The 23,601-nt window shown below is 41.3% G+C and overlaps 1 protein-coding gene across 4 annotated transcripts in view; it reads right to left on the bottom strand.

The window, feature by feature from the left end:
* Nucleotides 1–23,601, bottom strand: part of PLCB1 (phospholipase C beta 1) — a 370,006-nt gene that overhangs the window by 259,435 nt on the left and 86,970 nt on the right. For all 4 annotated transcript variants that reach the window (XM_065630670.1, XM_065630673.1, XM_065630671.1 and 1 more), the window contains one exon: nt 12,972–13,040. In XM_065630670.1, the coding sequence (XP_065486742.1) occupies nt 12,972–13,040 (69 nt within the window). The remainder of the gene's footprint in view (nt 1–12,971; nt 13,041–23,601) is intronic.

Raw genomic sequence — 23,601 nt, forward strand, 5'->3', positions numbered from 1 at the left:
GTCTTTTTGGTCCACGCAGAGAGCAAGAGGCTTCTGGAGAACAACTCGCGGCTCCCTCATCAAGGTGGCAATGTGCATGACACGAGCACCACTGGCTCCACCACCAGCTCCACCACCTTCTCTTCCCCTGGCAGCGCTACCAGCTCTGGGAGACTCTCTTATAAACGTCTATTTTCCATATTACCAAGAATAGCATCATTGTAAAGAACATAAAACTGTCTGAAGGTAACTGGGTTTTACCAGATGGCAGAAAGCTAATGGAGATTGTGTAACATTTGTTTACAGCCTGGTAAGCTTTACCTTGGCATTTGTATTTCACCCAAAGCAGCTTTCAATTAGAACAGAAAACATGGTACCCCTCTTTCAAATACACGGGTATTTAAATGCTCTCAATCAAGCTAGTATCTGATACCTAAAAAGACAGTAAAGAGTTTCTTTTCATTACATAATCTGCAAGTGTCACATGCAAAAAATTAAATTAGGAATATCAAGTGATTATGCTTCCAGAGAACAAATCACTTTAAATATAAACCAAAAGGAAAAGCCAAGCATCATCAAAGTATGACCGGATCTGAGCACAGTTTTCAAATTCTCCTTTTTTATTATGTAAGTAACAGTTAAATAACCCCACTTCTCCTCCCACCATTTGCAACTCTCCTGACTCTAGTGGGATGTAAAAAAGTAAAGTGTAAGAAAAATTAGTTTCACCAATTGAAATACTGCCACAAACACATCAATGTCTTAAAAATTAGCTAGATCGTATTCAGTGTTGCCTACAACAATTTACGGCAGCAATAGTTCCTTTGAAACATGCAGAAGTGTCACCACTTTGACAACGGTGGGAAACATGGTGTGACGATTAACGTGTCAGTAATGATGATTTGCAACCAAGGACGAATCTCACCCCTTTAGCAAAATGAGTGATCACCATCTGCAAGGGCTTGATGCTCTCACAGGACCCAGCAGCAGCAAAAAACTAACTTTAACTTACAAGAAGTCTGCTTGAGGTTACCCCAATTCAGTTTTGTTCTTTCAATATTTTAATGACATTTGAATTGCTGCCATTATTTCGGAGATGAACGTGACTGCCTCTTCCCTTTATATTGGGACCCTACCTAGCACAACTGCTTTGTTTCTGCCACTTCCATTAGCAAACACCATTTTGAAGCCATTTATACTAAACACAACTACATTCTATACTAACTACATACTACAACTATACTATTCACAGCTACAGCAGAAGGTTTCTCATATAGATTTTTTTTCAGTATTTCATTAATCTTGGAGGAAGGAGGTTAACTCAGAACGGCAACAACAATAGGAAAATCTCTGTGTAATTTCACTTATGGCATTATCAATATTGGAAGCGTTTCAAAACAGGAAAAAAGCACCTGGGATGCATTGCGAGTCAGACCTGCAGTCAGTGCAGCTCCTCTGAACTGCCAGAACCTTCCATCACTACATTTCCTATAAAAATCACTGAGTTGGTCATGCTTTTTTCTGTATTTGGATACAGCAGAAAGGTCTCATTTCCTCTGACCTGTTAAAAAAAAAATCCAATTATTTACCATTTGCAATAAATTAATGTTTAACACTGTCCTGGATACCACTTTCTTGCAAGAAAGAAAAAAATTCAGACCCAAGGCCTCTATATATGGCCAAATCTTGTCAGATTCACCACTTGCTGGAGAGGATTCAACCTCAGCAGCTCAGATTATGATGTCAGTATTTGCAAGTTACGCTGTCAGTTGTTTTAGGATTCCTCCTGGAAAATGATGAAAAAATGTGTTATTTTAATGGGTCTCATAGCAATTAACCATCATTGGAAGGCTAGTATCTGGAAACTGGTCTCTCTTGAGGGGAATGAACGCAGCGGCAGCGCACAACAGGGCAGAAAAATATCAGCTACCATCTAGGCCTGTTCCTGAATTGCACATTTGCAAGTTTATTCTAATTCCAAAAAAACAACAAAGAAACTGGATACTGCAAAATACCGCAGCCAAGAACTCCCAGCCAAGGGTGTTTCTTCTCCAAAGGAAGGTAATTAGGTTTTTATCCAAATTCCCCAAGTTAAACAACATAACTCAGAAGCTCGCAAACCTAAACCATGTGGAATCTGCTTCTAAAAGAGCAAACCTGCATTTTAATAGATTGCTGTTATTTACAATTACACACTCCAGTTTTTTCTGCTTTGTTTGGCAATTGAATCAAGATCGTTCCACTAACTAAAAATAGAGCTATGCCGAACCTTCGTGTTAAGATCAGCGTTGAACCTACCCTTTCGGCACACTCTAGGGCACGTCGCAATCCCAGAGCACTGCTATAGTGCCCGTATTTCAGTAAGATCCTTGAAATTTTAGGCTGGTTAATAACTCAATCTACACTTCAGGGCTATGAACTCAAGTTCATACTCAAGAGCGGGTAAATTCTGGAAACGTGTAATTCACCTACTTTCTTACACGGCGCGTACGATGGTTTCTGTATAACAGGAATGACACACAGGACCACGCATGGGATTTCTCAGCAGATCGAGCTTCTCCAGAGAAATGAAGACTTGATTTTTATCATCAAAAGACAAAACATGAAGGATATTGGACACCTATAGCACTAATAACCATACAAAATGCCACCCACATGCAGGGAACAACCCCTATTTTTATCTATAGGTAGCACTAGTGCGGATCAGTCACATCAAAGGTGGGCTATGGCAGTTCTATCCCATTCAACTTTGTAGTGGTAGAAATGCTTCTTCTTGGGAAGGATGTGTCCACAAGGTGTTTGATAGCCAGAAAAACCTCACTAAATCACGTATAGCTGTGTATCAGTTAACTTACAGCTGTTTTTACCAGGAACAGACTACACTTCATTCCAGTGAATCGCCACAGGTTGAAAAATGCATTAAGCAAACCTTTGGCCCTCAGAAAATGTCCTTTTACACTGACATCTAGATAAGCATTTTGCTCCCACGTGTACATGCTCGTGTATCAGCGAGTGCCGCCGTGCCATCCATTCTGCAGGAACGTCCCTGCAGATGGCTCAGTAACACCCCAGGAGCGGAACACAGTGTCTGAACTCCCCAGCTGCCACAGCTGATAATTTTGGGGTTTGTTATCACCACACAAATACTCTCCAGGATTTATTTTAAATGAAGTATTCATTTGCCTTGCTTGGTAGCATAATCCTATTTGTAATTAAATAGGGTGTTTGGTTTGTTTTCAGAAATATCCTACTGTATTTAAAAATAAAAAATCAGACATTCAGATGCACTTGGCTCTACTTTCTTGAATATCCACAGCAGAATAGAGTAAAAGAAGAGAGTTTAATTCCTAATTGACCCTTTGTAAAATGATAACATGGATTTAACATGAAGATACTGATATTGTTACATTGGAAATAGCCACATTTTCCTGCTGCTTTATAGTTTACATGGACCCTTTGCTATCTCCATTTGCTGCCCTTAGCTACCTTTATCTGTAGCCAACTCCGACAAGTCTCACTTTCACATTCCTAATCAAACGTTTCCCTGTGGCACTAGTAGAGGTCTCTTTGCAGGACACCGTGGGTATCACGGCACTGGTGCGGCTGGGGTGTCCCACCAGCACAGACATGCCTTGGGACACAAACAAACAGACCAAAAGCCAAAGTGATGAAACAAGAATTATTTAAGGCAGGGGCTATAATTATTTTCCAATCAAAGTTTGAGCTCGGAGAGCCAAGTTTCTTCCCGTCACTTTTTTTCAGACATCTGTACTGGCCGGCATACAAGTGGGGATTAACAAACGTTTGGTGAATGCGGAGTTTTACAGCCAAATGTGCTTAGCTGTGAGACCGGGAAAGCGCTAATGTAATATGGAAGATAACGAACTTCGAAGCTGGAAGCTGCTCTAATGGAGTTTAAGCAAGCTAAAATAAGTTTGGTATTAAAGAAAACTTTTTTTAATGACTCCTCTAAATCTCAAAAACAAAGCGTGAGAGTTACAAGCTCTGACACAAGCCAGTTTATACTTCAGCTCAATCACAAAGTGCTCAGTTCCTGCCATTCGCCGGGGGGTTTGCAGGCAGGTTTGACATCCACCGCAGCACGCAGGCAGCTCCATCCAACACCGACTGCCCTCTGCTCCTCCTCGGCTACCGGGCACCCTGCGGTCCTGTCGCCAGTAAAACGCTTTTCCCCGCAGAGCCGAGTCAGGGGGCACTTTCATCTGGTTGCGAACAAACTGCCATTTCTGTCAAGAATGGTTACTCAGGATCTACACCTAATCCTCTTGCTCTAACGCTTCACAGTGGTCTCTTTCCTAAGCCTAAAAGGTTTTGCGCAGTTCCACAAAGAGATGGATAACAAAAAAAAATACATTAAACCTCTGCAACTAATTAAAACCCAGCAGTTTTCTCGGACCGGTTATTTACAAGATATGGATGCCATGGAAAAATCATCAAGCTGGATACCAATAAAACAAGGAAATTTAAATCATTTGTTCTGAACAACTGCATAAAAATGTTTCTGCTGTGGCATTTTCACTTGAGCCTGTTGATTCGACATTAGAAGCTTGAGGGTACTGTACTACCATCAGATCACTACAGCTCCACAATACTGCTAAAATATATACTTTAATATTTATGAAATATTTCTAGATAGAGATTACCTCTCAGAAAGAAAGACTAGTATGACTCAGTTTTTTAGTACTTATACATTTTCCAGTGAAAAATTTTGAAATTCTTTCCAGACTGTTCGTGGCAGAGGCTGAATTTAGCATTCCTTATATTTATGGAAAGCAATATTTTATTTATTAGCTTTTGTATTAGAATTGCACTTAGGAGCCCTATTCATGAAACAGGACTTTGCTCTGCTAGGTACTGAACCAACACTGGAAAAAGAGCTGTACTTTCCCAAGTCTTTCTGATCTTAGTACAAGTCAGAAGGTAACGTGTGGATACGAACGTACAGGGGGTACAAGATAACAGATAATATTAGACATTCATAGGCAACAGTAGCAGCCTCCAAAATAACTCTACATTGCCCCAACAATTTTTGAATCTTGTGCCAGCCACGGTAAAAACACCATTTATCAGATTCAAGCGAGCTTTAGCACGACTGACAGTGGGTGACAGCTGTGGCTGGACACGCTGTCCCAGCTGCATTCTCATCTCATTAGCGTTATGAGTTGTGAAGGCAGGAATAAGCCATCCACGGCCAGTATTACTGATCGGCAACACAAATGTTGCCACAGGGCTGCCCACCCTGGGCACGGCCTGGTCTCCGAGGCGAGCTGGTCAGCGCTGCCAGCAGCAGCCACGGGGCTCAGCAGAAGTGGTGCCACCAGCCCAGAGATGCTGCAGGACAACCCACCTCCCCTCCTGCGAGTCCCGTCCCACGGCAGGGAAAGGCAAGAAGAGGAATTTAAACCTTCAAGCTGAAACAGGGCAGAGGTGATTACAATCAACTGCACTATCACAGGAAAAATTCCCGTAGCGCTGAACTTTACACCTGCACGAAGCACATGCTCAGCTCCGTGATGTGTCCGGGCCCTCCAAGGTGCTGCTTTAATCCCCCACCACCACAGTTTGAAAGTTCATGGGAGTGGCTTGTGTATGGATTTAAAATACTTTTGGAGTATTATGTGTGCCTGAGAGCACACAAAGCTGTCTCTGTCAATCTCTCTTCGAAATCACAGAAAAAGTCATACTAAAGGAGGAAAAAAAAAAAAAAATGTATTCAGCATGCAGGTTTATTCAAAAGCATCTTCAGCAGTAGCTTTTAAAACACAGCTTTACTGACACTGGTGTTCCCAGCAACTCAAATATCACGTATTTAATTGAGCAGTGGCCTGTTCTACCTTTTCAAATTTAAATGGCAAGGTTTAAAATCACATTTATAAAATGCCTTTGTGCTTCTTAAAATACAGAATTTCTTGTTACATACTTGGTACTGCATAGTTTGGCATGAATGTATACAAACAAAAAGGAGTGATATATAAATATCATGAAGAAAAACGTAAAAAACAAGTAGCACAGAAAGCCAACTGAAACCATCATCAAGCAGAAAAAAAATTAAATATTTTTGGCATTGACCCACAGTGAAAGTCTTGGACAAAACTCTGTGCTTTCTACTACACCCTGAATGTTAGCAAATAGCGAATCTGACGAACTACTCAGAGCTAAGTTTTACAGTTGATGACAAGCTTCTGAAAAGTTCCCTAAGGATTAAAAGGTTGTAAATAAAATCACCTTCACCAACGTGGGCCGTTCTGGTGGCGCACGGGGATGCTGATCATCTCGGAGGCGGCCTCAGCCTCGGGCACGAGTAGCCAAGCGAACCGCAGGCCGCGGCAGGCCAGGAATCTCTGCGGGCTTCGGAGCGCAGGTGCAAAGCGCTTGTGCCCATCTCCTCTGATGAAGCAGAAAAAAGAAAAGGCTACTATGCTGCTACTTAATGCCCCAGGCTTCGATTGTGCTTTTAGGAAGCTTTGCTTTGCTCCCAGGATAGCATGGATAGTGTTTCTGATGGTGACATTTCTTAAGGTGATGGAGAAGTGAAGACCTGCTCTCCGTGCTCCCTGGACAGCAGCACCAGCGGCTTTATCTTTGGAGATGAGACTCTTCCCCAAAGAGGTTACTTTCAGTCGATTAAAAAAATAAACAACAAAACAAAAAAACCCACATACAAACAGCAACTGAAATGCATCCTAGCCATAGAAAAGCTTGCCATCTTTCCTTAGTAAGCAGCAGGACTTTATTGTGGGCAGTGGGGAGACCTTTTCTGAAATGTCTTCACTGGCGGGGAAGACGTGGCAGAGGGAAAGATGCCACGAGGAGCCCGATGATCCTGGTGAGGAGAAGCAATGCCCACCGGCAGGGCAGCGAGCAAAGACAGAGCGAGGCTCATCCCCCACAAACAAATCGGGGGGATGTTTGAAGATGTCACTGTTATCCCTAAGCTGAGTGGGAAGAAGGTGAGCCCCATGCATATTCCATTTTTATTTCTTTTTGGCAGAAATAGGACATTGCTTAGACATAATTTACGTTAGAGTTTCTAATTTAGCACCAAGGTTGTTGAACAGAAAGCAACGTGCATTTATCGGCAGATAAAAATAACAGCAATAGCAGCATTTGAGACGGGCAGAGCGACAGAAGTCGGTGCTGCAGAGTGGAGGCTTGTTGCTCTCCTGGGCAACACAACATAATTGTCCCAGCACAGACTTTATCATAAAGAAATGAATAACTGCTTGTATTTCCAATATTTCAGAAGTGACAGAGCCCTCTTTTATTCTTCCAATAAAAGAAAAACAAACAACTTGACCATAAAAATCACAGGTTGCCAGCAAAAATGTAAGTTCAGAAAACATAAGGAAGTCAAATGGTCGAATTAGGTTTATTTTGAAAGGCCTTTGTCATCGGACTTATAAATTAGAAGTTAGAGCTTTATTCAGAGGCAAATCAACCAAGCGTTATCTGCGATTTATTTCTTTGCCTATGTGTGCTTTGAGTGGGTTCACAAAAAGTTCTTCAGCTGCATTTGTAAATTCAGGCAGTAAGTTAAAAAAACAAAGAAAGAAATTGGAGATTATTAACAACATAACAGACAGTCTTACTTTCTGCTTCTCTGCATAATTTTTACCCAAATCCTACTAATTCTAAGTCTGCACAATGGTGTACAGAAGCAGACACAGAAGACGGCAGTCTTGATAGCTCTGGCAATTCAAATAGATTTGCATATCCTCATTTCCCTGAAAATCACCAGATTTTCAGTTAAATAATTATTTAGACTTCCCTTGTTAGTTTTCAAGCCAATCCAGTCCACGAAGCGTTGATTTTTCTCTATGGATGTGTTAGAAAGGAGCAAACCCTTTGCCACGAGGAAGAAGCCCCTAGTTTTTAAATCACAGCTGAGATACTTCTGAAATAGTGTCACTCGAGTATTTCAAGAAAACTCACTAAATACCAAGAAGCTGGTGATGATATTAATAATACGTGAAGTCTTGGCAATTTTTTGACATTTAAAATGCTTAATTATTTTTCTCTGTAGAGCCTTCTTGTTAAAGTCAGAAAATTTTGGGCAGGGGAGCTGTGAGTGTTTTTAAAATTGGGGACTACACTCTATAAACATTTTGGCATTAGAGTGATTCCATCATTCACAATTTCATCTCCTACAGGTTCCATAGCATATGTCATTTCAAGAAATTTGCTTCCTGCTACATGATTTATGGTATCTTTGAGGGAAAACAGACTGATCAAACGCATCAAAAGTTTTCAATATGAAAATTTGCCATAGGGTTATTTCCTTATTCCTGCCAACTCATCCTGATATTTCTTCTTGCCACGAAAAGCGCTTATACAGTTGCATTAAGAATTTTAGTTTCCATAGAAACTGTTATTGGCTAAAATAAATACAAGATGGTAAAAAGTGTGACTTTCCTCGTCCTCTGAGCATGCTTGCAGCTGCCAAATTTTCACCACCTAACCTTGCACCAGTATTTAGTGCTATGTGACATTTTTAGCTCTGTCTCCCTTTTAAGAATATGAACACTCTTTTGAGTGGCTCTTCCATGCTTCACAGAAGGTATGTGAATATTCAGAGGTATTTCTTTGCCTTATTGCACAAAAACATCTGCTTCTCTTCACTGCGTTATTTTATTTATTTGCTAAACTTTACAAGGGAAAATACGTCTCTCTGTTAGTCTGCACATCCAAACAAAGCTTTAGAGCGCGCTACCAGGTGATGTGAAAATAAAAGGAAATAAATAAATGCTTCATGGCAAGTAATGATTTTTCACATTCCTTCAGCCTTTCAAAATAGAAACAAGGTGAGCCCTGAGCACCCTGACACTGCAGCCTTGCTGACGGCAGCGGCAGCTCTGAGGCCCGGCAAGCTGGGAGGAAAGACGCGCGCGCGCTTCCAAAGGGCCGTGCGGAATTTATGGGCACCCGAGTCTTCCAAAGGAAAAAGATGAACTGCATATTAATCTCTTGTTCTCGAAATTTCTCTTGCTCCCTTTCTAAATGATTCTAATGCTTACTAAGAAGGCAAAGACCTGATAATCATCTTATAATTCCCTCACTTCTGTATAAATTCCATTGTATTTTTAATTCAGGCACTTCTTCCTAACATACACAATTAATAAGTCTTTTCTTCTCCTCTTAGGGGATATTACTTTCATTTTTCTTCTCATTTAGAGATCTGCTGCTGTGCTCTGTGCTGCCTGAGATTTGCCCTTATTCCAAAGAATGAGCCTTTGCACATATATTGCATTGAGATGGAAAACTCTATTATCATTTCTGAAAATAGCAGCTGAAAACAGAAGGACTCATCCTTGACAGAATGTGGAAAAAGAAGGCAATGCTGAAGCTCCTCAGTAACACAGGGGTCATTTGAGTATACTACTTACTGATTTGGGGTCAGAGGACAATCTTTTCATCTCCCAAGTGTTTTGGCACCCACTAAAGATCTCCCTTCTACACCACTAGAAACTCAAGTTCTTATGAAAGATGTACAAGCTTTTTTTTCAGACGCCAAAACACTCTGACAGATATAACTTTTAATCTTTATGCCTCACTTTGCTGTCAAACCATTCTGACCCTCTGCCCAAGACCCACAGGCTCTACCTAACCCCCTAAATCCATGTATTTCTTTTGGCTGCTGTTAGGCATGCAAAATAGGATGGAGACCTGTGCAAAACTCCTGAATTTGTCTGGTCTTCCCAGCCTTGAGCACAGTTTATTTGGTAGAAATGCTGGACACTGCCAAGGATGAAAACCAGACCTCCTGGATGACAAACCCAGAAAGAAAAAGCTCTGAGCTTATGAGCAGTGTACAGTAGCATAAGCGCATTCATGCATCCCAATTTTGGAGTTTACTGTTACCCTCTTTTACACACGCTATTGCCTGGGGAGTAAGGTAAAACACAAGCGTGCCTAATACTACTTTTCTCTGGAGCACAGACTATGTATGCCCACTTAGTCCAAGCATTACAGAAGACAATCCATAGCTTGGACTTAATTACTGGAGCAAAATGTTAACACATTTTCAACATATTTAGGGACACCATGAAATAGGATAAACCAAAAAGAGTATAATGCCTTCTAAATAAAAACAAAGCATTTGGCTGTTTATCCTTCATTGATGAAAACCTCTCCAGAATGAAAAAGTGCCTTCTTTTTTTTTTTTCTTATGATAATGAGTAGAAGATGGACCAACAAACATACAAGAACATGGACTTACGGAAAAATATCGTGAAAAGCAAATGCCAATCAACAAGGCTGAAAGAGAAACTATGTGAAACTGTTTCTCTTTTTCAGAAATGAAGAATGCCGATGGTTGTACAGAAGGTACATGCAGCATGAGAACAGGCTCTATTTCTAGCCATCAAAAAGTCCAAGTGCTTGGCAGATTACTTAAGCTACCAAAGAAACGTCCCTGCTGGTAGATGTGGCAGCATATGGGGAAGATGTGTGTATTCCAGATGGCCATGGGGAAAAAAGTGGGTTTTGGTAACTCTGACTGCTTACGGTCCTCTAAAAATCATGGCTTGCTGATGGTCTTCTGTAGCAGCACACCTAACAGGTTTGAGTAGCTTACCATGGGTGTCATTAATCACACTGAAATTTAGTTTACTATAAAAATAAAAATGAATTATATTTTTAAAATTTAATAGAAAAGTCAAGGCTTATTAAAGACAGCACTTATTTCTAGCAAAAAGTAGCACTAGATCAGAAATACACTAAATGAGGTTTAAAGATTCCCATTAACTTCTTCAGTTTTTAATGACAACCCCACAGATGAAATGCACTCTTAGAATTCTGAAAATAGATTAAAAAATTTGCATAAACTGGCAGAAGTCCCCTAATGCAGTATAAAAATTGTCCAAGATGACGGGCAGAGGGAAGGGTGGAGGTAATGAAGAGAAAGTGCCCTAAATCTCTTGTTTTACAGTGAAAGATGCATCAATGCACAACGGCACATTGTCCTTTCCATCTACCAAGGCTACTGCAGGAAGCAAGTTCTCAAGTCAATGAAGGTGCCACCAGATCATGAGAGATTAACTTCTGGGAGAGCTAATAAACCTGTGTTAAGTGAAATCACAGCAGTAAGAAGTATTTGTGGCTGAGGAAGCTCAACTCTGTTCCATGTCTGCAGTTTACAGCGTAGGCTGTGGCACCTACAGGGCAAGAGGCTCTGCAGGTCCCAGCCAACCACACCAGAGCCATCCTGCTGGGTACAGCTCAGACCCATCATCACCACGTCATCGTCACGAGCATCGCACTTTTACCGTGCAACCGGCAGATTGTGAATGACTTCTGCGTATGCTACGTGAGGGAAGTTCGCTTTCCCGCACAGGAACTACCCCTAACCATAGGTCAGGATTTACATCCACCTGAGTGCAAGGCTTGCTCTTACCTGGAAGCAGAGGTGTGGAAAAGAGCTTTTGAAAAGCTGGGAATTTTGGCAAGTATCATGCAAACGTGGTACTAGAAACCTCCACGCAATCACAAGCTGCTACCGCTTGACTTAGAGCCAAGCCCTCCTGCTGCTGTATGAGTTTCAGATCTTCTGTGGATGTGACACAAACAGGGCTCCTGTAACGCTCGCTCACCTGCAGCCAGCACTCCTTTGCTCAGCCCCACAACGTGGATCAGAGCAAAACCGACATGACTGACCCCAAAAATGGCATTTTGTTTCACATCGTTTGCAAGATCCCATCAACAGCCAACCCAGGTGCTGTTTTCATTCTGCCCACACACAAATCAATGACAAAAAAGCAAACTCATTCACACAGGTGGTGCATTTCAGCACCCTAAAAGTCAGGATTTTCTCATACCCTTCATTTAGTGCCACTGCTGTCAAATCGTAACATGTTGTAACAAAAACAGCCTTTATGTAACCTAATAAATAAAAGCCACGGAGGCTATAGCTATGCATAAATTTTAGCTAAAAACATTTTGTTAGAAGAACATGAATGTCCTCTGAAAAGCGGGTAGCATTTTAAAATAATGTTCTAGCCATTGTTAATACTTTATTGCTATTCATCATAGAACCATTAATCATGGTGAACTCATTTGGTATTAATGTGGATGTCATAAAGTACTTCTGTTGCATTTCAATTATAACTCAGCCTTTAAAATGTTGCCAGCACTACATAGAAAGCTTTGAAAACCAAATTTGAATAGTCTGTTCAGCGATAACCACAATCACATTCTGGCACGGAGAAACAACCTTTTCCATTCCTAACACCCATTCCCAAGGGGCAGAGGAGCCCGAGGAACCACCTCTTTTCCTCCCCCAAGATGAGAGTAGGAGAAATATTCCTTTGGGCTGCTCCAACCCCACCGGTTCAACAGTGGCTAAGCAGCATCAGGCCACACTTTCAGGCCCCTAAGGAAATTTCCTTTTTTCCTATCACTCCTGTGATTCCCCGAGGCACTATCTTGCTTGCAGAGCTGACTGCTTTAGTTTTTTCTCTGGTGCGTAGTGTCTGTCCAAACAAAAACATCAGAGAGAACATATATCTACAACCTACTGTCTTTAGAAACAGCAAAGGAGTATGGAATACATCAGAGCGGACCTAAGGGAGCTGATATCCTGACCTCTCTGATGATAGTTTAAAAAAAACCCCTTTTTCTGGCCTCAAAAGGCACTGGAAGAGGAAAACAGGCAGCACAAAATGCAGCATGGACCTAAACAACTGTTAGTTCCTTGTTATCAGGGAAGCCAGGAGCTTGTGTAAATTTACCTTGAGAACCCAGGATTTTTGTTCCCTCACTGCCAGCAGAGCTTCCAGCAGCATTTTACACACGGAATCAAATCACAACAGCTCAACGATTGTGACGCTTCTCATCAGAAACCATGATAAATGGAGAAAAGACAGAATAGTTCTTAATAGCTAAGGGAACTTTAAAAAAAATTCTTGCATATAATTGCCATTCTATTTTATCTAGGTCATTGATGTAACATGTAAGCACACAGCAAAAATTCCTACCTTGGGAGCTCTGGCATGTTTTCCACATCTGGCATCTTTGACAAGGCTGATATCTAGCAGCTCAGTCTCCTAGAAGGAAAAATTGCAACACAGGTAATTAATCCATTAGTCAAAAATCCTGGCTGTGTTAACAGTGCCCCACTTCCCACATCTGTCAGTGGTTTGCCTGTTTGCAATGACGCTTGTTCAAACTGAGAACAGCTTCGAGGAGGGCTCTGTTACACTTGAACCATTCTAACAGCAATACTACGACTTCAGAGACATAACTTGGTTTCCTTAAAAATGTGCATATGTACTATGATATACAGAATATATAGATGTCATATGAATCAAGCTTATTTCTTGGATCACTAAATACCAGCTGCTGTGGTGCGGGTTTTTTTCTTTTTAATACAAATTTAGCTTTTTGATTATATTCACAGTGTGATAAAGGTGATGTTACAAACAGAAAACCCTGCCTCTGCAATCCAAAACCTACTTCGCTATTGCTAGAACATTTTGAAAAGTGCACATAAAACCCAACAAGTGTTATATCTACAATGATAATGGGTTCCAACAATTTTAGTGACTACTGCTCAATAAAAACCATGTACTTTTGACAAGCATTTCATAATTCCTACATGACTCTCGAGTTGCGGGTTATGCAACACATGCCATACTTGGAACAAAACTGGCAAGTGATGACAGCTTCTGTTAGGCAAATTCCTGTCTTCCCCATATGCACGTGTGATATAAAGAATCTCCTTTCCCTGATAACCTCTGGGGTCTCCACCCTCCGTGGCAGCCCAGGGAGGATGGGTGCTGAGCTGAGCCTACCAGTGCCAGCCCAGTGAGTGCACTCAGCCCTTCGGGACCAGCACGGGGTATTCGCCTCTCGCCAAACACGCAGCAAATTATAACCTTGAGCTATCATCATTTTCCCCAATCTCGCCCTGTATCAGGGCGTTTCTGGCTGTTGCCATGTTGGTTCTTTCTAGAACGCCTTAATATTTCTGGGCAGGGAGCGTTTGGAAGGAGGAAGGATGCTGGAGACGATTCCCAGCCGCGGCTCCCTCGCAAGCACACACATCCAAGTGGCATTGCGCAGGTTCTGCCAGGAGCAAGAACATCTGACCTGATGTAGCATCACTTGACAATCTTAAAGTACATCTTCACACCGTCCGCCTCATTTACACTAGCATTTGGATTAATAGTCCATGTTGGCATGGCTCAATTACATACTAAATACCATCTAAAAGTACTTGAGCAGGAGTGTGACCACACAGCAATTAGAGCTACGCCAGTTCGATGCATTTCAGCCTTCCAGTAATTGCAAATGCTGTGTGGAGAATTTGAAATCTCTGTGCTGGACAAAGCTACTACTTTTTTTTTTTTTTCATTCCAAGGAGAACAGAAAATAATCTTTTCTCATGGACGTGTTAGTTTGCCACGGGTTACTTTGTATCCTTATTTCCTTAGCATTTTAAGAGACTCCTTCCTGCACGGCTCTTGCAGACCTTCTTTGTCTATTAAGACATGAGCTCTACCACCAAATTTTCATGTGACTGTACATTCACCACCTTCCCCTCTGTCCCCCATATCAATCCCAATCCTGTTATAGTACCACTCAACTTGCGTAAGCATTTTTTCCCCTCTTCATCTAGGCTAAGGGAAAATTGGACTTCAGAGATCTTCATTTTTTTGCTCATACTTGCCTGAAACAGGACAAAGGGGTCAAAACTTGCAGGGACACGGAAGAAATATAGGCAGGGTCATAAAAGGTGGTATTTTGTAACCCTCCTTAGGAAATCGCCCACACGACACCAATAGACACGGACACAAGCGCTGTTCCGACAGCACTGTGGCCTTTCAAAGGGATGGCTCACTGATGGGCAGAAAAGCTTGTCCACAGCTGTCCCTGTTCCAGCTCAGGAGGATCCGATGGTTTGTGAACCCAACGTTCAGGTCCGGTTTGAAGCCGATCTGACTTCCAGATCTGAACTACATTGATCCTTATCTTGTCAAACACGAGCACAACTGACACCGGGAGTTAGGGCAAAGCTCAATACTGAGTGCAGAAAAGCCCTTAATGCACCAAACTCTGGGTAATCTCACTCTTCAACGAGGCACCTGTGTAAGGAACATCTAAAAATTGCAGAAGACAGCGAGCACTAGCTCTCTGTCTCCCAACATGACTGGTCTCTAGGCCTGGATGGGGCCAGCTCTTCACCAAAGCGAAACGGCTGCAATGGTGAAAATGCAATGCTGATTTTTGCCAAGCACAGATCTGTCTCTGGGTTTCACAATAACATTCCCACATTCGCATCATTCCTGTCTCAGTGAAGTTTATGACTCGAGTCCCAGTGATGCTGCAGTAGTGCAAATATGCGTCCGCCTATTTTACTTCTTCTGAAATCTAGTCCATGCCACATTCGCATCTCAAAATGCAGCACAATACTCCTAGTGCTTGTGCAGCCGCTACAAATTATTTGCCAAATAAAACAGAATTGTTGCCCCTCCCTTTTCTTTTCAAGAAGTGTTGGGAGAAGGGAATGCGGCTGGTACTCTCTCAAGTTGCTCTTGTGAAACATGACAGTGCCAACTACATCACATTACCACCTGCAATACATCAGCAGTGGAAGGCAAACTTGCTGCTTAACACGTTAAATATATATCTATACAAAAATCAGAGAGAAAAGAGCCAAAGAAGCACTACTAAATAGCTCTATGTGCAGGTATAGAGTAATAGAATCATAGCATGGCAGCAGGTACACCTTTAAACAGAACAGGAAAATGGCCCACGGGAGGGCTTATCTTTGAGTTAACGCGGGCGGCCATTCAGATACCGGCAGAAGTGAAATGAATGAAACACGGCAGCGCTACACTTGGGTTCATCACACTCAGAGCAAGAACTCAGATGGGAAACAGAAGATTCATGACATAGTTACAGGGGAAGGAGACCAGACAACACGGCACAAAAGGCAAGAAAATGAAAAGGATATGTGGTCTTTGGGGTGAGAGGCCAGGGGTTATATTTGCCACAACAAATGACACCAGTGCCCCAAAGCAGTCTCCAGCCCACTGTGAAATGTCCTACAGAAGGTACAGGCACATGCACAGCATGTTGTAAAAATAAGATTTTGCCAACTGAAAGGACTGACAAGCACTAAAAATAAAGGCTTTAACAGCAAACACATGAGAGAAGTGAAAGATGCTGAAGAAAAATGGATCTTAAACAATGATGCTGAGCCACACACAGAGTGAACTGCAGAAGTTTCTTTTGTTGGATTGGTCTGGCATTTTAGCTTTAAAAAATAAAATAAAAACCAAGAAAAGATAAACAATCATTCACTTACACAAGCACAACTAGACCTCCCATAACACGAACATTAAAAGACCCTTTAAACGGAATGACACACGTTAGAAAGAGACACAGAAAAGGAAAAGGCAACAACTAGCAGCCCCAAGGACAGTATAAGGAACCACCAAGACACTTGCAGAAAATGTGACAGCCTGAGGATCCAAGACCCAGCAAGGACAGTTTAAGAAGAACAGGGGAAGAGTTTTGTAGGGCTACTTTGATAAGACCAGCTGGCATGGCTGTAGGAAAGGTTGACCTGATGGGGAAAGCAGGTTTTATAATCCTATCCCTATAACCCTTTATATTCCTGTTTGACACAACCATTTAATTTGGGAGGGATTCTCTCCTGGGTGGTAGTTACAGAAGCCACAGGAAAATAAAGTCCAAAGTCTCAGCCACCATCAGGTATCAGCAAAGAATGGTCCAGGTTCCATAAATACATTTTGTATGTATGTTCAGCTCAGCAGAAGCAATAACCCGATAGATGCTTTAGCCTATGCCCTAAAGTAGACAAGAGCAGTATATAAATCCACATAAGTGCCTCTGCAGGCAGCATTCAGCAGGGCTCAGATAAATCAGAATTTGTAATGTGCCATTTCTTCGAAGTTCTTTGGTTCAAAAATACCAAACCTCCTGGAATTCTCTGACCCCTGGGCACTTGCTTTCATCTTTCAAACAACTAATTAAGGGGGCAGGGAGCAACTTCCTCCCAAAGGAGAGAAAAGACAATTTCCTATTTCCCTACTGCAAAATGTGGGCAGACTTTTGTAAAGTGAAAATACACTTCAGTATCGGACAGAAAAATGCCCCACTTCCTGTGCAGCAAAACAGCCCAAACCTGCTTCCTCTGCTTAATTCACCAGGAGTTTTGCTACTGACGTCCTCCGTGCAGGCCTGGAAAGTGCACTCTGTGCTGCCCGAGGCATGGAAGCCGTAGCAACTGGAAAAAGAAAAACCACACACACACCAAAAACATCCAAACACCACCACACCTCTGCAAGTCCAACTTTTCCCTCTTTAGAGACCTCCAGTCACTGCTGTTGGGGCTTGTTAGTCTTGCAATAGAGTGACATCTCTTAATGCAACCGGTAGGTCCCCCCAGTAATTTGTAACACAGAAATTCTGAAGAAGTGAATTATTAATCCTACTATGTTTGTTTTCAATTAGCAGCTGAGACAGAGACGCATTTATATAGGGCTAGATTGTGCAATCTCGCTTTTATGGGTGAGCACACACTCACTAAAGCAATAGATTGTGCAACCCTCGGTGCCTACTTGAGCACTTATAATTAGGCCCTTCTGAATTTAATATAGTAACACCAATTTTACCAGCTGAGGATCTGGCTCACTCCTATTTTAAACTGCCCAAAATGATGCCAAGTGAATCACAGCGTCTTGGGAACTCGCTCGTGACGTAACTCCAGCTACAAAGCAGGATTCCTTCTGGATCCCACTGGAGAGCTCTGCTCAAGGGCCATCGGCGGCACGGCGGGCTGAGAGCGGGATCAAGCGTCCTCCAAAACTGCACAAAAACTATGTCAAGGACACATAGCAAAGTGGGTGTGCGTTACAACAGCTGCACGGGTTAGTGGGTCCAGATATCTCACTACTTTACTCACATCCCTAACAAAAATAATTCCAGTCTGCCCAGAGTACTCACTGTGGCTGAGCAGTTGCGTATTGCTCTGACCTACGTTGTTCAAGCTCCATTTCCACATCCCTTCTGGTCGGATGTTCTTTTTTCCTCATTGTATGAAATCTGGCAACTGTGGAGCACAGTTCTCACAGTCATGTTGCTGTAGCCTTTGCCATTTAGGGATACGGTCTAATTAAACTCTGAAAACCCATCTTCCATTTAGCTTTAAATCTGTTCCTTCTAGTTTCAAATCTGAAGAAGAAACTGTGTGCCTGAAAGCTTATCTCTTCCCAATATTACCAGTCGATCTAATGGGAGACACAACACTCTGCCTTCAAAGTTTGTCTGATACAGCGCTAGTAAAATAAGCTTTGCAAAACTAAGCCAGTTTTGTAGACAAGCACCATTGAGTGCTCCTGGATGGCAACATCTGGGGAGAGTTCTCAAAGGGAAATGGCCATTTTGCTGAAACAAACTTCAAACAGAGACTTAAACATCTTCTATTGGGAATAGTTAATCATAATGAAATGTTTCTTTAATAGAGAAAGACTCCATTTTATCATTTTCTGAACATGAAAGTATTCAACATTTCTTGAAGCAAAAAATTCATGCAGTTCTGGGTTACTTTTATTTTTATTCTGCATTTTAAAAGTGTTATTTAAAATAAAGCTACAAGTGACTGATTTCCTTACAACATGTTGGAAAGAAAATACTAAGATCAACATTTGAATCTGATCAGGAACAATTACAAGTTATGTTGAAGAAATATCTGCTTCTATAGATTCAGAGTAAATACATACGCAAACTGAGCAATTTAAAACCATTTACAGAATACACGTCATTCAGATTTCAGAGATTTTGACAGTGTAGTGATAAATCCACCACGCTCAGATGAAGTCCAAGACATTTAGTGTTAATTTAGAAAGGGTGCTTTCACACCTGGGGGATGTTGTATAAAATCCCCCTGCTAAAAACGTATCTATTTTTTTCCCATTATCATTAAGAATAAATAGAATGAAACACAGTGATTTGTCTCCTCATCCCAAAGGAAAACTGTGGAGGACTGGTGAAGTTGATTTAACAGAAACATGCATCGGAGGCTCCATGAAGAAATAGTGAGGCCGACAATGACACTAATGGGAGCTGAGCTAACGTAGCGCTGCGTTTCCCTGTTATAGAATTCAGAAGCTGCATCCCACTGGAGAGAGCCAGTCCCTGAAGAAACTGTCTCCACGTGTCCTCCTGGCAGCTCACAATTCAATTATCAGGCATCAAAATCACGGGCTGTGTCAATAAAAGAGCAGCACAGCAGCACGTACACCCTGAAGTCAATGGTAAAACTCTCTCTGACAATAGCAAAGTCTTTTCCTGTATAAAGTTGTTCTTCACAAGTTTTATTATCTTCTCACCTACTCTTTTTACCAAGCCTTTGAAGGTTATTAGATTAATGCTGTAGCGTGCCAACCTGCCCAAAGCTAGCAGACCTCTTCCAGCTGCTTGCAGGTGATGGTCTCCTCACAGAGGTGATGAAAAAGCAACTGCGAGGCACTCAAATAATGGAATAAATACTCAGATTAGACTGAACGCATATTTCTAGATTAGCTTCCCAAAGGGTTATTAAATCTTTGTGTTCAAATCTGGTTAAAGCAATTCCTGAATTCTCTGCCTTCTAAACATCTATTACAAAATCCAAAGCCCGAGACAAATCCTCCACCTTGGCACTCAAAATGAAAAACAAAGCGAGAGACACTGAGGGGCAAGAGACAAACACTTTGCTGCCTCCACTACTTCATTCAAAATCACTTATTTTCAAGCTCTTCCATTCTGGCCAATAAACGCTGGCAGAATGGAAACTTTTTCAAAAATCACTTGAACAAAATGATTTGTTACCACCCAAAATGAATTACCTGCAAATTTGAACCTGAGCTAAGCTTTATCAGGTCGTCATTAAGTGTTCTTAACTCAAAAATGGTTGGAGGACCTCAGCACCACTAAAGCAAGAACTAGTGTTTATGATTTCACACAACTGCTCTGGGAATAAGCTCCAAATACCTTGCAAGGTTTCTTTGCTTGCAGGTTCTTCTTGAAGTGCTGAGTTACACGACATCTCTATTGAAAGGCCCTTACAGCAAGCACTCCTATAGAAGATTAAGCCACAGACTGAGAAGTTTTTGCCATCTTAATAACACTGAGTCTCTTGGTGTATCCCTGGAGACCTAAGAACAGCAACATTTTCTAGGACAGGGAAAATAGTCTGCAGTCCATATGAAGCACTGGGCTATTAGGAAAAAAAAATGAGAAAGAATTTTCATGCTAAGTACCCTTTTAATAATGAAAGTAAAATAAGTCTCCTGCATCTAAGCATATAGTTCTTTGCTGCTTCATTAAGGAAAATTTCATTTACTTGGATTTACAGATGCTATGGCTAAGCAGTCTAGAAACTGGTGCATAGATTTCACGATGTAAGTCTTGATGCAAATAAGTAGTCAGGAAGCAGAAGAACATGCAGACGTAAAGATTTGCTCCCTGCCTTCATCACCGCAAGCTGAGTGAAGGTCACGCCAAAGAGTCAGAGTATTATGATCAGCAATCCTTTGAGATTTTAAAAGCAATGCCCTGAAAAGACAGAACATTTCTATAACAACAGACAACACTCCTCTTCTTCCTCCTCTTCGGCCATGTCTGAAACTACAGTTCTAGTCCAAAGTCACCAGTGCGTGATCAGATATAAGTTCAGCTTGGTATATAAAAATAATTATTCCTTTGTTAGTCAGAGTATCGGTATATAATCCACAAAAACAAGCCACAACCCTTAATCTTGCAGCCTAAATATACAAGACGATCAGCGGATGAAAGGAGAAATGAGTATGTGAAGTAAACTCCTAGCAGGACAGAAGAAAACAGTGCAAAGCTGAGAAAGTGTCTCTGTATCTTAGTCCCACACTTATTAGCTGCATCCCACTGTGCTGCCCTGCAATGGGAAATCCTGCACCAACAGGAGCTTATCTCTCAAGTTCAGCAGCCTGAAACTCCAAGTTTCTCATCCAGACACCTTGGTTTTCCTGCAGCTGGCAGTGGGAGTCGCATGGACAAAAGCACCTTGGATGTACTGGTTGGAATTCATTTGGTTCTGCTAAAATTGCTCCCGGGGAGCTGCTCGTCCCACATGCACAACTGAGTAACAACAGGAGGATTAGGAGAACTGATGAAATGTGGCCATATTCAAAAGAGAAAGAGCTGGGGGAGGACCTGCTTCAAAAGAAAATACAAAGCATATTGTAGGCAGCCTTCATAATGGTACTTGACTGATTTTTATTCACATAACTGAGACCAACCCGGCAATTTTTAGCTTTTGCATCACAAGGAAAAGTACAGTGAATTGAAGTTTTAAGCAGCAGATTAAAAAAGCACTATTTCTATTATGAAACTTCTCTTTTTGTATCAAAAGTCATAATCATGTGTGATTATGATGATTAAACGGCTTCCCAGAAAGGGCCATATCATATTTTGGGGGTGATGTTCTTGTGCCATTCATTATTTCACTCTGACCAGGGATCACAGACTACTTAGATCAGTATTGTGTTTTTTTCTTCGAAAGCAAGTAAAGTGTGTTATTTTCAGCAGAGTACCCCAAATAGTGAAGAGCTGGAGCAGAGACTTTCATCTCAGGTGGAAGAGCTACTATACAACTGCTGCCCACTGCCCCACATCCCTCTGCCACCTGAGGCTGCAGCTCCTCCTCCACCAGATCTGGCCACAAACACAGATTTTTGCAAGACTGAACAAGATCAAGTCCTTTGAACTTCTTTAAAAGTCCCTTTCGACTCACGCAGAACACCAACACATTTACGGCTTTGAATTTATGTTTTTAGAAAAGCCCAGAGCTTTTGACTGCTTTGTATTAAAACAACAAATACTTTTCATACTTGTAAATAGAGCAAATCTGGGAAATTTGGAACGTGGAATTGCTCTCCTTCCTACATAGCAGAAAGAGTTGTAAGTTTAGGGCTCGACATAGCAATACATGCCCTACTTACATGCCTGTGACTGCCATGCAGGGATAAGGTAAAAGGAAAATCAGCTGAAAACTGTAGAGAAGCACAACGTATATTTCTGCCCACTCCTCCAGCTAAGGCCCTGGCATGTGTTACTTAACTGGAAAATCCACAGTTCAGGCACACTTCCAACTGGAGAATCCAGCTATAACATTGATGCTTAAGCACTAGAGACAATAGCTGAAAACTCACAAATTGACCTTTGTAAATAAAGGCACTTCATGTTTCTAGGGTTCAAGGTTTGGTTTCTAGGATGTATTTAAAGCTGAACCTACACTAAAAGATGTATTGTCAAGGTTTCTCCCCTAGACAAAAAAAATCTCTTGGGATCAGTTATTTTGCCAGCATAGCTGTTATTACAGGGTGAAGATTTCTCACTGAGGTTTTGAATAAATCATCCTGGTTTTACATCTAATCCATACCAGACCTGGAGACTGAAGAAAACCTGTAACATCTACATTTTAGAAAATGGGAAAAAGGGGAAATGACCCCAGCAGCTGGAGGCACATTACTCTGACAGGCAAAGCTTTAGATCAGATGATGAAAGGAATATAATAATGTGAAGGTAAAACAACAAAAAAAACAAGAGACCGCATGAGCTTGCCAGCCAGATCATATCTAACTAACCTGATATTTTTCTTCTTGGCACAGGAAGCTTTGAAGAGCTTCTCTGCCTGAATTTTGATTAATTATGTGAGCCAGAATTGATAAAACATCCTGCAAAACTCTGGTCACCAGTACGCAGCTGAATTTAACTTACAGGAGGAATGGAGAGGGTTTCAAAGGCAATTGCAGAACCGGGAGTATGATTTTACTAGAGGACACTAAAAGAGCCTGGCTTCCGCAGAACAGAAAAAGAAAGGCTAAGAGGGGTATGATTATTGCCTATAAATACATGCATTGTATAATCAGTTGAGAGGAACAGGAGCTATTCAATCTAGAAAAAAATAAGAATTGAGCTATATAGATTCTAATAAGTATGGGCAAAATTAGGATTGTTTTTCTTTAGATGTTGAAAGCAAAAATCCCTTTCAAAATTGAGTTTGGCATGTTTCTGAACATGAAAATAATACATGCACTAAACAATACCCAAAAACATAGAACACACACACAGAGAAAATCTTTTCAGATAATACGGATCTAAGGGAATCATATTTATTTACAGCTAAATCCTTAACTTCCTCCCTTTGCTACTTACCTTGTAAATATGAGTGAGTTTAGGACATAGTTATTTGTTCAGTATTTATTAAGGAATTAATTAGAGGGGAGTAAGAATTTCTCGCTAATTTATTTTATACAAGCTGTAATCATTATTATTTTTGCACGGTCCCAGGGTTTATGGATAAGTACATCTTAAAAATCAAAGCAAGAGAATCCCCAGACCAGAATCGGTGGGTGAATCTCTAAAGGTTTGATTTACATTCATCTACTATTAATATGAATGCATAATATTCTTCATTATTATTTTATAAATCTCTAGCTAGATCTGGGAAATTATTTTTATTAAGGTATTTGCATGTGAACGCCTCAAATTCTTCTAATCTTGGCAACTGCATTTGAAATTAGAATTTACACTGAATGAGGAAATACGGGTCATTCT

This window comes from Caloenas nicobarica, chromosome 3, assembly GCF_036013445.1.
Source record: "Caloenas nicobarica isolate bCalNic1 chromosome 3, bCalNic1.hap1, whole genome shotgun sequence".
NCBI lineage: Eukaryota > Metazoa > Chordata > Aves > Columbiformes > Columbidae > Caloenas > Caloenas nicobarica.